Genomic DNA, 13,019 nt, shown 5'->3' with positions numbered 1-13,019 from the left:
TTTGTCACAATGAATACTTAGTTTATTAAAGGCTCTAAAAGTCCTAGAGTAAAGGGAATTCCCTGGTGGTCCAGTGGTTAGGACTCCATACTTCCACTGCAGGGGGCCCAGGTTCAATCCCTGGTCAGAGAACTAAGATCCTGCCAGCTGTGAGGTGTGGCCAAAAGAAAAAAAAAAAGTCCTACAGTAAAGAAATCCATTTATCCCAGGGCTTCTGAAAATGATCTGAGCTCTGATTGCTTCTTTTACATCATCCTTATCAGCATCCTGCAAGATGCCGTTTCAAGACTCATCAGTTTAGGAAACACTAGGCTAGTCTTTCTAACCAATTTCCCTGTCTTCTAACTGATCCTACACATACACTAAATGTCTCAAGGTACAGCTCTGCTTGTGTCAACAACCTGCTCAGATACTTTCAGTAGCTTCTTGACGTCTGCCAGATAAAACCCAGATGTTTCTGTTACCCGTCCCCCCCACTGGCACCGCCTACCCCCTCATCTTACCACCTAAGACACCTGAGCGCCAGCCATACGAACCCCATGCCTTCCTCGCTCCATGCCTGGCAGTGCCCGTGCCTCTGGCACACTTCAGCACGGAGAGTTCTCCAAATGCCCTTAAGGAAGTGATCTCATCCTCGCGGGGATCCCCCATCACTCTGTACCCGTCCTCTGGTGAATACTGCAGGCGGCCCTCTCTCTCCGTGTGTCTGCTTTATTTCCTCCAAAGGTGGCTGCCAGAACATACCATCTGCCTCCCACTCTTTCAGGGGTCTTTACGGGACAGAAGTTCTCTAAGTATTGAATGAATGGATGAAGTAATCGTTATTCCATACTATCTGCTTCAGTGACGCTCACTGAAAGTTGTCCGAAAGTACAGACCCAAAGGTAAACTATACAGCCATCGACCAGATCGTAATCATAAACACAACTACCACGGGCAGAGCAAAAGAGCAATGAGGGAAAGTTCTGGATGACTTCAAAAGAAAGCCTGATCACAGAAAGAGCAGAGTGACTCAGACAGTTCACGAAAAGGGGGGGCATTAGGTGACACGCAGTGTTACCTTCGAACGTGTAGAGAGCTTTACACGTCCCTATGGCAGGGAGGGACTCCTCGTCGTCAAACTCGTCGTCGAAATCCGTGGCCAGCGCCTTGACCTCACTCTCCTGACTCCGCTCCTCCGTGTAACTGCCGTCCGGGCTGCTCAAGAAAGCAAGACACACAGCAACTATAGCCACTGACCCCAGCGAGGACTTGAATTCAGCCCCCGCGGGAGCAACGTGCTTGCAACCCGCCCCCGTCCCCATCCCCCGACGGTTTTAACTAGGACCGTCTTCAATCACCCCGCAGGCTCGGGCACCATCCACGGGGAATTAGACACCTGCGCCGTGGGAAACATCACAGACGCTTGGGATCTAACAGGTACCTTGGGCTCGTCTCTGATTCCAGAATCGAGAAATAAATACAAAGCCAAACAACAGCAGGCGCTGCACAGATACTGTACCTCTCGCGATCCTGTGCGCAGCTGTTGACGGCTGGGGCGTTCTGCACGTCGTACATGCCACTCTGCCGACGGGCCTGTTCGCTGCGTGCTGGGAGTCTGCCTTCAACCTCGGCCAGCCAGGCCTGCAAACAGAAGCCATGAAAGACTGGTCTGAGCTCAGCTGAGGGCCTGACCATGCAGGCTTCAGGCCCCAAATTTGGGCTGCTCGTTGGTCATTGAAGCAGACTGGAGAAGGACCCCGTGGGGGCAGAGTCTCCAGTTTGTGTGCCTTGACTGTATAAATGTACTCAAAGGCAGAGTTGGAGAAGTACAGGCAAACTTATATTTAGCCACTGCTCATAATGTGGCAGAAAGACACTAGCCTCCGTTATACTCCTGGGCTTTTTGAGCAGCTGTGTGATTTTGGTTAAGTCACTTCTAGTTCCTTCTGGTTCCAAGAATTCTGTGACCATGAGGTCACACTGGGAAACATGAGGGTCCTGCCACACTTAAGCCATGACTCAGTTTGAAAGCCACACTTCCCATTTTCGTTAAGGAGTGTAACATTTTTCTTTTTTTAAATAGTGAAGAAAACTCATACATAGGAAATCAAAGTAGATCAAAGTATCTTCAGCAACATTTGAAATAGTGTGAAAGAATCAACATGATCAGAAAAGGACATTTCTAGGTTCTAAAATCTCAAATGCTAATACCTTACTGACAGATTCTAGAAAGAATGAAAAAAGCCATATTTGACCTTTTATTGCTAGAAATAATCTATTCTGGTTGGAATGCTCAGTTACTAATTTATTTTTCCAGGCTCTGTAGTCTTTACATTTCGAGGGGAAAAAGAAGCCTTCTGCCCACAGCTTTTGAGTGCCCCGCTCCCTCCTTAAAAGATTTATTATTTGTGTTTCTTCCTCATTTCTTATGTGTGTTTCCTATTGGTTTTCACATATAACATCTTTTGATAATGGATGCTTTGAAAGAACAATAACATATTTCAATGTTCCCCCCACCCCCACCCAGAAGTAAACCCTTGTATTTATGATCAATTGATTTGCGACAAAGGGGCCAAGACAATTCAAGGAGGAAAAGGCCTTTTCAACAAATGGTGCCGGGACAACATAAAAAAGAACGAAGGTGGACCTCTACCTTCAACCATATACAAAAATTAACTCAAAATGAACCATAGACCTAAATATAAAAGCTAAAACTATAAAACTTAGAAGAAAACATAAGCATAAATGTTTGTGATCTTGGATTAGGCACTGGTCACTTAGCTATGACACCAAAAGCACAAGTGATAGAAGGAAAAAAAATTGATTCCATCAAAATTAAGACTTTTGGGGACTTCCCTGGCGGTCCAGTGGTTAGGACTCGGTGCTTTAACTGCCGTGGCCCGGGTTCAATCCCTGGTCGGGGAACCAAGATCCTGCAAGCCGTGTGGCATGGCCAAAAAAATAAAAACATAAATAAAACTTTTGTGTTTCAAAGGACACCTTGAAGAGAGTAAAAAAACAATCCACAGAATGGGAGAAAATATTTGTAAATCATAGATCTGAAAAGGAATTTGCAACCAGAATATATTTTGAAAACTTTTACACTGATACCAAAGCCAGGCAAAGACATTACAAGAAAATTACAAATATCAATGGTTTTTTAAAAATTGTCTTTTTGATTCACTGAGATGATGGACAACTGTATATTCCCAATTATACCCACTGTCAACAGGAGATGAAGCAGAACAACTTAAGTGAAACACTTAGATGAAAAAAAAAAAAAACAGCGAACACTGTATACAAATATGACCTTAAATAGCGTCCCTTGTAAGGGACACCATTAACATAGGATATGCTGAAAAGCTGAACACCCAGTGGATGACAGTGTCTTTTTCCTTTTATCATAACTCGTGAGACACCTGATTTTTCCAGCCGCATCTCTCGCAGGGAAAGAAACGCTGGCGATTTACAACCATATGCATCTCGTGACCCCCTACACCCACTTCTATTTCTTTTTTTTCCAACAAAGCTTTTCCACAACAGCTTTTTCCTACCTCAAATTTCTGGGCCTCCAGTCTCAGTTTTTCTATATTTTGGCTGACTTCTGCTAATTTGTGATCCAAACTGGCGGGGTCTCCCATTTGCGGATTCTTTAGGTAGACATCTTTCATTTTTGTGATGGCATCTCTGAAAAGGAGAAGAGGCAGAACGTGGTAAAGGTTAATGCTGTCGTCAGCCAGTCATATTCTCCCTCCACCATGAAAACTACGGGAATGAGGGCGTGGCGAGACTGCACCGCGGTGTGGATTGGAGGGGGATACTGGGTCCGCCTCCCTTCTAAAACGTCTCTGTAAGGATTCTGCTAACCAAGGTCTGTATGATCCAGAGACCCATATTTAAATTCCAGTTGCCTTTTCGGAACGAAATCTCCCTCTTGTTTTTAGCGAGTGAGAAACATAAATTAATCCTGCACCTCGCTTTGCCCTACATAACAAGAGACAAAACCCCAATATTTCCATGTACGTGTTTTGCATGCAAACCATGGGTCTCGTAGGCTGCAATGTTTACCTCATGAAGAAGCGCAGGTCATTGCTTTGGGAATTCTAAAGATTAAGTTAAACAGTTCGATTTCAACTATTAAGAAACGGAACCCACAGTCGGGATCCATGACAGGTGGGCAACAGAGCCTTAAAGCTACACACTGCAAGATCCCACACCCCTCCTGCAATCCTGTCTGGAAGGCCGCCCATAGCAGCCCTCGGAAGGTTGTTTCTAGGACCAGAGAGCTCTGCTAACTGGAACCCTGGCTTCAAGGGACTTCAGGAGCATTCGAGTTAAGTTTAGAGCAAATGACTCCCTGCCGAGGGTGAGGGGCTAACTTTAATGAGCTTCAGCAAAAGAAATTCTACACCAATCACCCAGCATAAGACCAACAACACAAACTGTATTTTTTTTTCTTTCTTTCTTTTTTTTTTTTTGCGGTACGCGGGCCTCTCACTGTTGTGGCCTCTCCCGTTGCGGAGCACAGGCTCCGGATGCACAGGCTCAGGGGCCTAGCCGCTCCGCGGCATGTGGGATCTTCCCGGACCGGGGCACGAACCCGTGTCCCCTGCATCGGCAGGCGGACTCTCAACCACTGCGCCACCAGGGAAGCCCACAAACTGTATTTTGAGTCATGGGAAATAGTTTAATCAAAAATACAGAAATAGGGGCTTCCCTGGTGGCGCAGTGGTTGAGAATCTGCCTGCCAATGCAGGGGACACGGGTTCGTGCCCTGGTCTGGGAAGATCCCACATGCCGCGGCGCTACTAAGCCCGCAAGCCACAACTACTGAGCCTGTGCGTCTGGAGCCTGTGCTCCACAACAAGAGAGGTCGCGACAGTGAGAGGCCCACGCACCGTGATGAAGAGTGGCCCCCGCTTGCCACAACTAGAGAAAGCCCTCGCACAGAAACGAAGACCCAACACAGCCAAAAGTAAATAAATAAATAAATTTATATTAAAAAAAAAATACAGAAATAAGCGGAAGAGAATTTCCCCAAGTCCTCACCACCCCTCCACCTGCCCCCTTGCCTCTGAGCCCGTATTGCCCCTTGGTGGGCACAGTGAACCCTCTGTTCTTCCCTAAGACCACGTCTCCACGGGAGCCCCCCACCCACTTGTCCTCCCAGCCCACTTACCTCGCTCTACTTTCTTTTACTTCCACTGCATGTATCTCTTCCCAACATTACGTGACTTGTTATTATGCTTATTGTTTACTGTCTGTCTCTCCCACCTAGAACAGCAGCTCTCCGAGGAGCCTTCTGGGCTCAAGCCCTTTATGATCATGATAAACCCCCAGTGACGGGACCACGCCTGGTGCACTATAGATGCTCACTAAGTATTTGTTACATGAATAAATGTCCCTACAACAAACAAACTGCAAGGTCATCCACGTGTACACAAGTCTTCTCTTGACTTCATGGCCTATACCTCCAGTACCCTATTTCTCAGCAAAACTTCTCAAAAGAGTTGTTTAAAATCACTATCTCAGGCTTCCCTGGTGGCACAGTGGTTGAGAGTCCGCCTGCCGATGCAGGGGACACGGGTTCGTGCCCCGGTCCGGGAAGATCCCACATGCCGTGGAGCGGCTGGGCCCGTGAGCCATGGCCGCTGAGCCTGTGCGTCCAGAGCCTGTGCTCTGCAACGGGAGAGGCCACAACAGTGAGAGGCCCGCATACCGCAAAAAAAACCCCAAAAAACAAAAACAAAAACAAAAAATCACTATCTCCCATTCCTCTTGTCCAGGTCTCTCCTAATCAATCTCTGCAGGTTTTTCAATCTTGTGAATCATTTCAAGGAACCAGCTTTGGGCTCTGTTCATCCTCTCTGTTGAATGTGTGATTCTTTCTGTTTCATTAATTGATACTCTTTCCTTTATCGTTTCCTTTCTTCTATTTTCTTTGGTTCAATTTGCTACTCTTTTTCTAACTTCTTGAGATGGATGCTTAGCTCATTGATTTGCAGCCTTCTTTGTTTCTAATATGTATTGGAAGCTTTAAATTTCCTTTTATAAGCATGGCTTTAGTGACATCCCCAAAACGGAGATAGAGAATGTACGTTAAGGTTAAGGCTCAGTTCTGTTTCATATATTTCCTAGTATCTATAATGACTTCTTCCTTAATCTATGTGTTACTTAGAGCCACATTTCCTTCTTTTTTTTTTTTTAAGCAGTAAAAACAGATTTTATTTTAAAAAAACCAAAAAACAATTGCAATCGGGGAAAAGACACCTCAGTTTAGAGCTGGGCTCAATTCCTAATACAGTAAAGACAGCTGGGGATTTTTAGCCAATAAGCAGAATGAGGGACTCAGTGGATGGAAAATCAAAGGTGAATGGATGATTCCTGCTAAACCAACTTAACAGGATTCTTCCTGATGTCATGCCAGAGTGATAACAAGGGTGGGGAGCCTTTTTAACTTGACTGAGCAGGCTTCATGCTGTAACCGAGCCATGCGGAGAGCCACATTTTATTTTATTTTTTAAGGGGGTATAGTTGTTACACAATGTTGTGTTAGTTGAGAGCCATATTTCTTAATTTTTAAATTTTTGTTGTTGATATCCAGCTTAATTGCAGCCTGCAGAGAACATACTGTGAATGATGTCTATCCTTTGATGTTTGTTGAGATTCATTTTATAAAACCAGGATATGCCCAATTTTTGGAAATGTTCTATGTGTGCTTGAAAAGAATGTGTAGCATGCAGTTATTGGATATCTGTGTATTAGGTCAGTTTTGTTAATTATATTGTTCAAATCCTCTATCCTGACTCTCTGCTAATCTATTCTATCAATTACCGAGAAAAGTGCATTAAAAATCTCCCACTATAATGATGTATTTGTATTTCTTGTACTTATGTCTGAAGGTTAATAGCATAACCTTTTCTATATTTTGAGCTGATGCTATCATGGTTGTACAGATTTAAAATTGTATCTCTTCTTGGTGAATTGAGCCATTTGTTATTTGAATCATTTATTTTATGAAGTTGATCCTTTTAAGCTGAATAGTTTGGGGTGTTTATTGGCCTGAAAGTCTTCTCACACCAGTTTTCCTTCTGGTCAGTACCTGCATGGTCTGTCTTTTTCCATTCTTTTTTTTTTTTTTTTTTAAATAATTAATTAATTAATTTTTGGCTGCATTTGGTCTTCGTTGCTGCGTGCGGGCTTCTCATTGCGGTGGCTTCTCTTGTTGAGGAGCATGGACTAGAGGCATGCGGGCTTCAGCAGTTGTGGCATGCGGGCTCAGTAGTTGCGGCTCACGGGCTTAGTTGCTCTGTGGCATGTGGAACCTTCCCAGACCGGGGCTTGAACCCCTGACCCCTAGCATTGGCAGGCGGATTCTTAACCACTGCGCCACCAGGGAAGCCCCATCTTTTTCCAGTCTTTACTTTCAACCTTTCTGCACTTTATGAGTTGGACGTGTCTTCTGTAACTAGCATACATGTGGGTTTTAGTTTTTTGTCCAGTCTGAAAATCTCTTAGTTGGAACATGTAGTCTGTTCACATTTAACATACTGATTCATTTTATTTTACAAACACAATATGCCAGGCACTGTCCTCAGCACGTGACATACCCTGACACACTTAATCCTCATAGACAGGCATATTAACTCCCTTTTCAAGGTGAGGAAACGGAGGTGCTAAGAGCTTAAGAATCTTGTCCAAAGTTTGCAAAAGAAACAGGTGGAACCAGATTGGAATCCAGGGTGTCTAGTGTGCTTGGTATTTTAAATCTTCCACTCTATTTTGTGCTTTTGATTTGTCCTGCCTATTCTATATATTAATATTTTTTCTCTCCTTTCTTGCCTTTTTGGATTATTAAAAAAAAACAAAACCGAAAACAAACAAAAATCCAGCCTTTTCCAGATCATGCCACCTCTGCTCAAAACCTTTTATTTTCTGTGCCTCCTGCACAAAATGTGAGTTGCATGAGAACAGATGTTTTTGATGTTTTGTTCATCGCTTTATCCTCACTGCTATACCTAGAATATTTCCTTGTACGCAGTAAATGCTTGATAAACAGAGGCGAAGTGAATGGTTGAACGTGATTTGCCTTATTACCAGCAAGCGCTGCTCTGGGGTTTCAAACGTTAACCAAGTTCCATGGCCACAACCCAAGTGACAGAGAAACTTTTCTGCATGATATCAAACAATTAGAGAGAGTCTGTCAACAACCTATAAAATGTCATTTCAGATACTTGAGTCATAACTTGTTACTCCTGTGCAAAATATAAGTGCTCACTTAGTAAACAGCAGGAGGTTTATAATACATTTATAAACCCTTTTATATTTGGTCCCAGATGTTATAAAGCGTACAAAGACTTTTATTTATAAAAAGTACAAAAATTTTTATTTCATAAAGTATATTTTTAATATAAAGCTAGAACAAAGTTCATCATATGTGTTCCTCTTTTTAACATACTGCAACAATGTTCATAAAACGATCTATTTTTCAGGAGTTGCTCTCCCAGAGATTAAAAAAAAATCAAAACCCACTTTTCTTTTGCATGTACTCAAGCTGACTGCCTTACCAGGTTTGTTTGTTTATTTTTTGCACAACCAAGTTTTAACCCCAGCTTCAATATAACTAAATTTATGTAGGACTACAATCTGGCCTACTTATAGAGCACAAAATCTCAAGTTATCTTTTAAGTTCAAATCGCCATTAATGATGATTCACTTAATTCCCTCAGTAAGAATAGAGAAGGTGAGAGAATAAAAAGTGGCTGTTCTTTTCTTTTTTTAAACTGGAGTACAGTTGATTTACAATGCTGTGTTAGTTCCAGGTGTACAGCAGAGTGATTCAGTTATACATATACATATCTTTTTTTTCCAGATTCTTTTCCCTTATAGGTTATTACGAAATATTGAGTGTAGTCCCCTAAAGTGGCTTTTCAATCAGGATTATTAGCAAGTATCCCCTAAATGATGTGCAGGTATTATTCGTTGTAAATGTGGGAAGGAAGTGCAAATGGGAAGAGATACTGAATCTTTTCCCAATGTTTTCTTTTCTTGTTTTGCATATGTACCAACCTACCATCCCTAAGATCAAACTTATAGAACAGCTCAGAAACCAGGGGACTCTCACAGTGGGAGCCTGGGCAGATGGGCAGATGCTTGTCAAGAACAAGCAAATATTTACACCTCTAATGGCTGGTGATGTGTACAAGACATACTGTGACTTGTTTTCCAGATACCATCAACACACTCTATAAAAAGACAAGAAGACATGAGAATCTATAGGAAGGCTGATTTTTACTTACCCTCAAATAGAAAGACAAGTACATTTTGTATCCAAAGCTCGGACGTGGGGCAAGGGAGAGGGTGGGGGTCATGCCACTTTGCTCTTCCTCATTTGTACAAAAACTTCACCTCTACGCTCATGATAGAGAGGTAACAGGAGTTCCCTGGTGGCCTAGTGGTTAGGATTCCGGGCTTTCACTGCCACAGCCCGGGTTCAATCCCTGGTCAGGGAACTAAGATCCTACAAGCCACGTGGTACAGCCAAACAAAACAAAACAAAAACAAACAAACAAAAACCACCAGAAAATCTTTTTGAAGCCAGTTGGAGCCTGAGATGTCTTGTCATTGTCTGAAGATTCTTCCATCACTACGCCAAGCGACATAGATGTTTCTTTCTTCATATGATGAAGATCAAGGATCTAAACTTACCCAGAAAGCTAGAGAGGCACCATTTGTCCCCATTGGAATGGCAGGTTTTTGCAGCAATCGTTGCATATGGATTATATAGATTGAAGAGCAGGGGAAATACTAAAATGTCTGTTTATTTGATCCACATGCACGTGGCAGCCCAAGGCTTTGTTATGGGAGCAATGACTCTTGGTGTGGGCTATTCCACGTATCGAGAATTCTCGGCAAAACCTAAACCTTGGAACAGGAGACGCTGTCTTGGCCTTGTTGGCGGTGCTTGCTTTAGTTAGACATCTCATATTGAGATTGTATGTTTATGTTGAAAATAAACTGGATCAGACAATAACATGGTAATTCTTGTGTGTGTGTGGTACGCGGGCCTCTCCCGTTGCAGAGCACAGGCTCCGGATGCACAGGCTCAGCAGCCATGGCTCATGGGCCCAGCCGCTCCGCGGCACGTGGGATCTTCCCGGGCCGGGGCACGAACCCGTGTCCCCTGCATCAGCAGGCGGACTCTCAACCACTGCGCCACCAGGGAAGCCCAATAACATGGTAATTTGAACACTGGTGTCCTTTCTTGCAGGCTTGGTTTGCCTGGTGACCAAGTTACCGTGACTAGTTCACTAGCTAGGTCATTCAGGGGAGTCAAATTAGCACAGAAGAAACATGTCACTTTTAAATGCACTTGGTAGTGGTACAATGTCCACCTTATTTTTTTTTAAGATTTATTTATTATTAATTAATTTATTTATTTTATTTTTGACTGTGTCAGGTCTTAGTTGCGGCATGGGGGATCTTCGCTGTGGTGCGCGGGCTTCTCTCTAGTTGTGGTGCGTGGGTTTTCTCTTCTCTAGTTGTGGAGTGCGGGTTTTCTCTTCGCTAGTTGTGGCGCACAGTCTCCAGGGCGCGTGGGCTCTGTAGTTTGTGGCATGCAGGCTCTCTCGCTGAGGCGCGCAAGCTCAGTAGTTGTGGCGCGTAGGCTTAGTTGCCCCACGACATGTGGGATCTTAGTTCCCCGACCAGGGATCGAACCCGCGGTCCCCCGCGTTGTAAGGTGGATTCTTTACCACTGGACCACCAGGGAAGTCCCCAGTGTCCACCTTCTTAAACTCTTCTGATGAAATTAGGTCTAAAGAGGACAACACGCCAATCAATCCTGAAATGCTCCCAGTTAGTTGCTGCAGAACATCATATGCTTTTGATGTAATGTAGGACTCTTATTTACCCCAGTTAATTTAACTCTTTCTGACTGCCTGGTGGACTGAGTACTGTTTTGAGGGCTGGTTGGCTTTTGAGGAACGCTTTCAGGAACGGAATACAACATTATAAACCTCCTAGCAATTATGTGTATGTTTTTAAACCAAACCTAAAAAGCTGATAACAGAGCTGCTTAGAAGTAGTATTTATTTCAGAATCATAGTTGTAAACATGAAAATAACTTAAGGGACTTGCCTGGTGGTGCAGTGGTTAAGAATCTGCCTGCCAATGCAGGGGACATGGGTTCGATCCCCGGTCTGGGAAGATCCCACATGCCGCAGAGCAACTAAGCCCGTGAGCCACAACTACTGAAGCCCGCGTGCCTAGAGCCCATGCTCCGCAACAAAGAGAAACCACCGCAATGAGAAGCCCGCGCACAGCAACGAAGAGTAGCCCCTGCTCGCCGCAACTAGAGAAAACCCACACGCAGCAATGAAGACCCAACGCAGCCATAAAGAAATTAATTAATTAATTTTAAAAAAGAAAATAATTGTAGATCCCCGTTTAGCACTTTTGTAATTGCAGGGCTATATTTTGCTGCTGTTATATTAGAATATTTTTTTTTTATTGGAGTAAAATTGCTTTACAGTGTTGTGTTAGTTTCTACTGTACAATGAAGTGAATCAGCAGTATGTGTACATATATCCCCTCCCTCGTGGACCTCCCCCCTGCCCCCGCATCTAGGTCATCACAGAGCACCAAGCTGAGCTCCCTGTGCTATACAGGGAGGTTCCCACTAGCCATCTATTTCACACATGGTAGTGTATTTATGTCAAACCTAATCTCCCAATTTGCCCCATCCTCCCCTTCCCCCCCGTGTTCACATGTCTGTTCTCTACATCTACGTCTCTATTCCTGCCCTACAAATAGGTTCAGCTGTACCATTTTTCTAGATTCCACATATATGCGTTAATATACGGTATTTGATTTTCTCTTTCTGGCTTACTTCACTCTGTAGGACAGTCTCTAGGTCCATCCACGTCTCTACAAATGAGATGTTGTTCCTTTTGTTCCAACGTTGCTCCAATTGTGTTCCTTTTTATGGCTAATATACATTTTGAAATAGAAATGTGTTTTTTAAGTGCTAATGCAAAGGTAAATGAAAAACACTTTTCTAAATGTGTGCAGTCTGTTTATTTTCTCTATAAGAATCCTAAATATTAAACTAAATAGATTACCTATAATGGAAGTGATTTATGAGCAAACTGGTTTGGTCAGACATTATATAAACTTCGGTATGCTACAGAATGCTTTGCTGTACTTGTGAAATTTTCTTGTCTAACCTGAATTTACATTCCATGGTGATAACATGGTAAGTGTAGCATTATTAAAGTAAGTGCACACATACAAAAATAAAGAAGATAATTGTATGTATTTTCTTGCCCAAACTCAGAATAATACCTATTTGTTAAAAGAATCCTGCCTGTCTTTAATAAAGCAATCCAGTAGACTACAACCAAACACACGGCTAAAATAATCACTTGGATTAAAATCTAATTTAGGGCCTCCCATCTTTCCAAACTGAACTCAAATTTCTTTTTTTTTTTTTTTTTTGCCGTACGCGGGCCTCTCACTGTTGCGGCCAGTCCCATTGCGGAGCACAGGCTCCGGACGTGCAGGCTCAGCGGCCATGGCTCATGGGCCCAGCCGCTCCGCGGCATCTGGGATCCTCCCGGACCGGGGCACAAACCCATGTCCCCTGCATCAGCAGGCGGACTCTCAACCACTGTGCCACTAGGGAAGCCCTCAAATTTCTTAATAAGTCATATTGATCCACTCTACCTTTGATCCATCTCCTTTTGAATTTCTTTATTTAATTCATCGACTTTCTGTTGTAGCTTTTTCCTTCTCTGTTCAGGTGGGAGGTTGCTGAAATCTTCTGGAGCCGCACCCTGCAGATGCAAATAGAAATAAGCCAGAAAACCTGACGGCACTCCTTGACAGAAAGACACCGAGGGAAGTAGCCTGCGGGAAAGATCACCCAGACAACAGGGCAATGCAGACGTCTGCATGTGTTTTCATGAACTAAATTAAGCTCTTTCCCACGACACCCAGCTGAGATGCAAAAATCAGTGCATGCAAACCGCAAAAGG

At 43.5% G+C, this 13,019-nt stretch overlaps 1 protein-coding gene across 1 annotated transcript in view; it reads right to left on the bottom strand.

The window, feature by feature from the left end:
- Positions 1-13,019, bottom strand: part of FNBP1 (formin binding protein 1) — a 133,951-nt gene that overhangs the window by 4,183 nt on the left and 116,749 nt on the right. Inside the window, exons 11-14 of the mRNA XM_081237774.1 lie at positions 12,709-12,818; positions 3,537-3,669; positions 1,502-1,623; positions 1,061-1,197 (exon numbers count right to left, since the gene is read on the bottom strand). Coding sequence (XP_081093900.1) covers positions 1,061-1,197; positions 1,502-1,623; positions 3,537-3,669; positions 12,709-12,818 — 502 coding nt within the window. The remainder of the gene's footprint in view (positions 1-1,060; positions 1,198-1,501; positions 1,624-3,536; positions 3,670-12,708; positions 12,819-13,019) is intronic.

This window comes from Mesoplodon bidens (assembly GCF_964165515.1).
Source record: "Mesoplodon bidens genome assembly, chromosome: 6".
Lineage (NCBI taxonomy): Eukaryota > Metazoa > Chordata > Mammalia > Artiodactyla > Ziphiidae > Mesoplodon > Mesoplodon bidens.
Note: the sequence above shows the minus strand (reverse complement) of the source record. Positions and strands in the feature narration are given on the sequence as shown.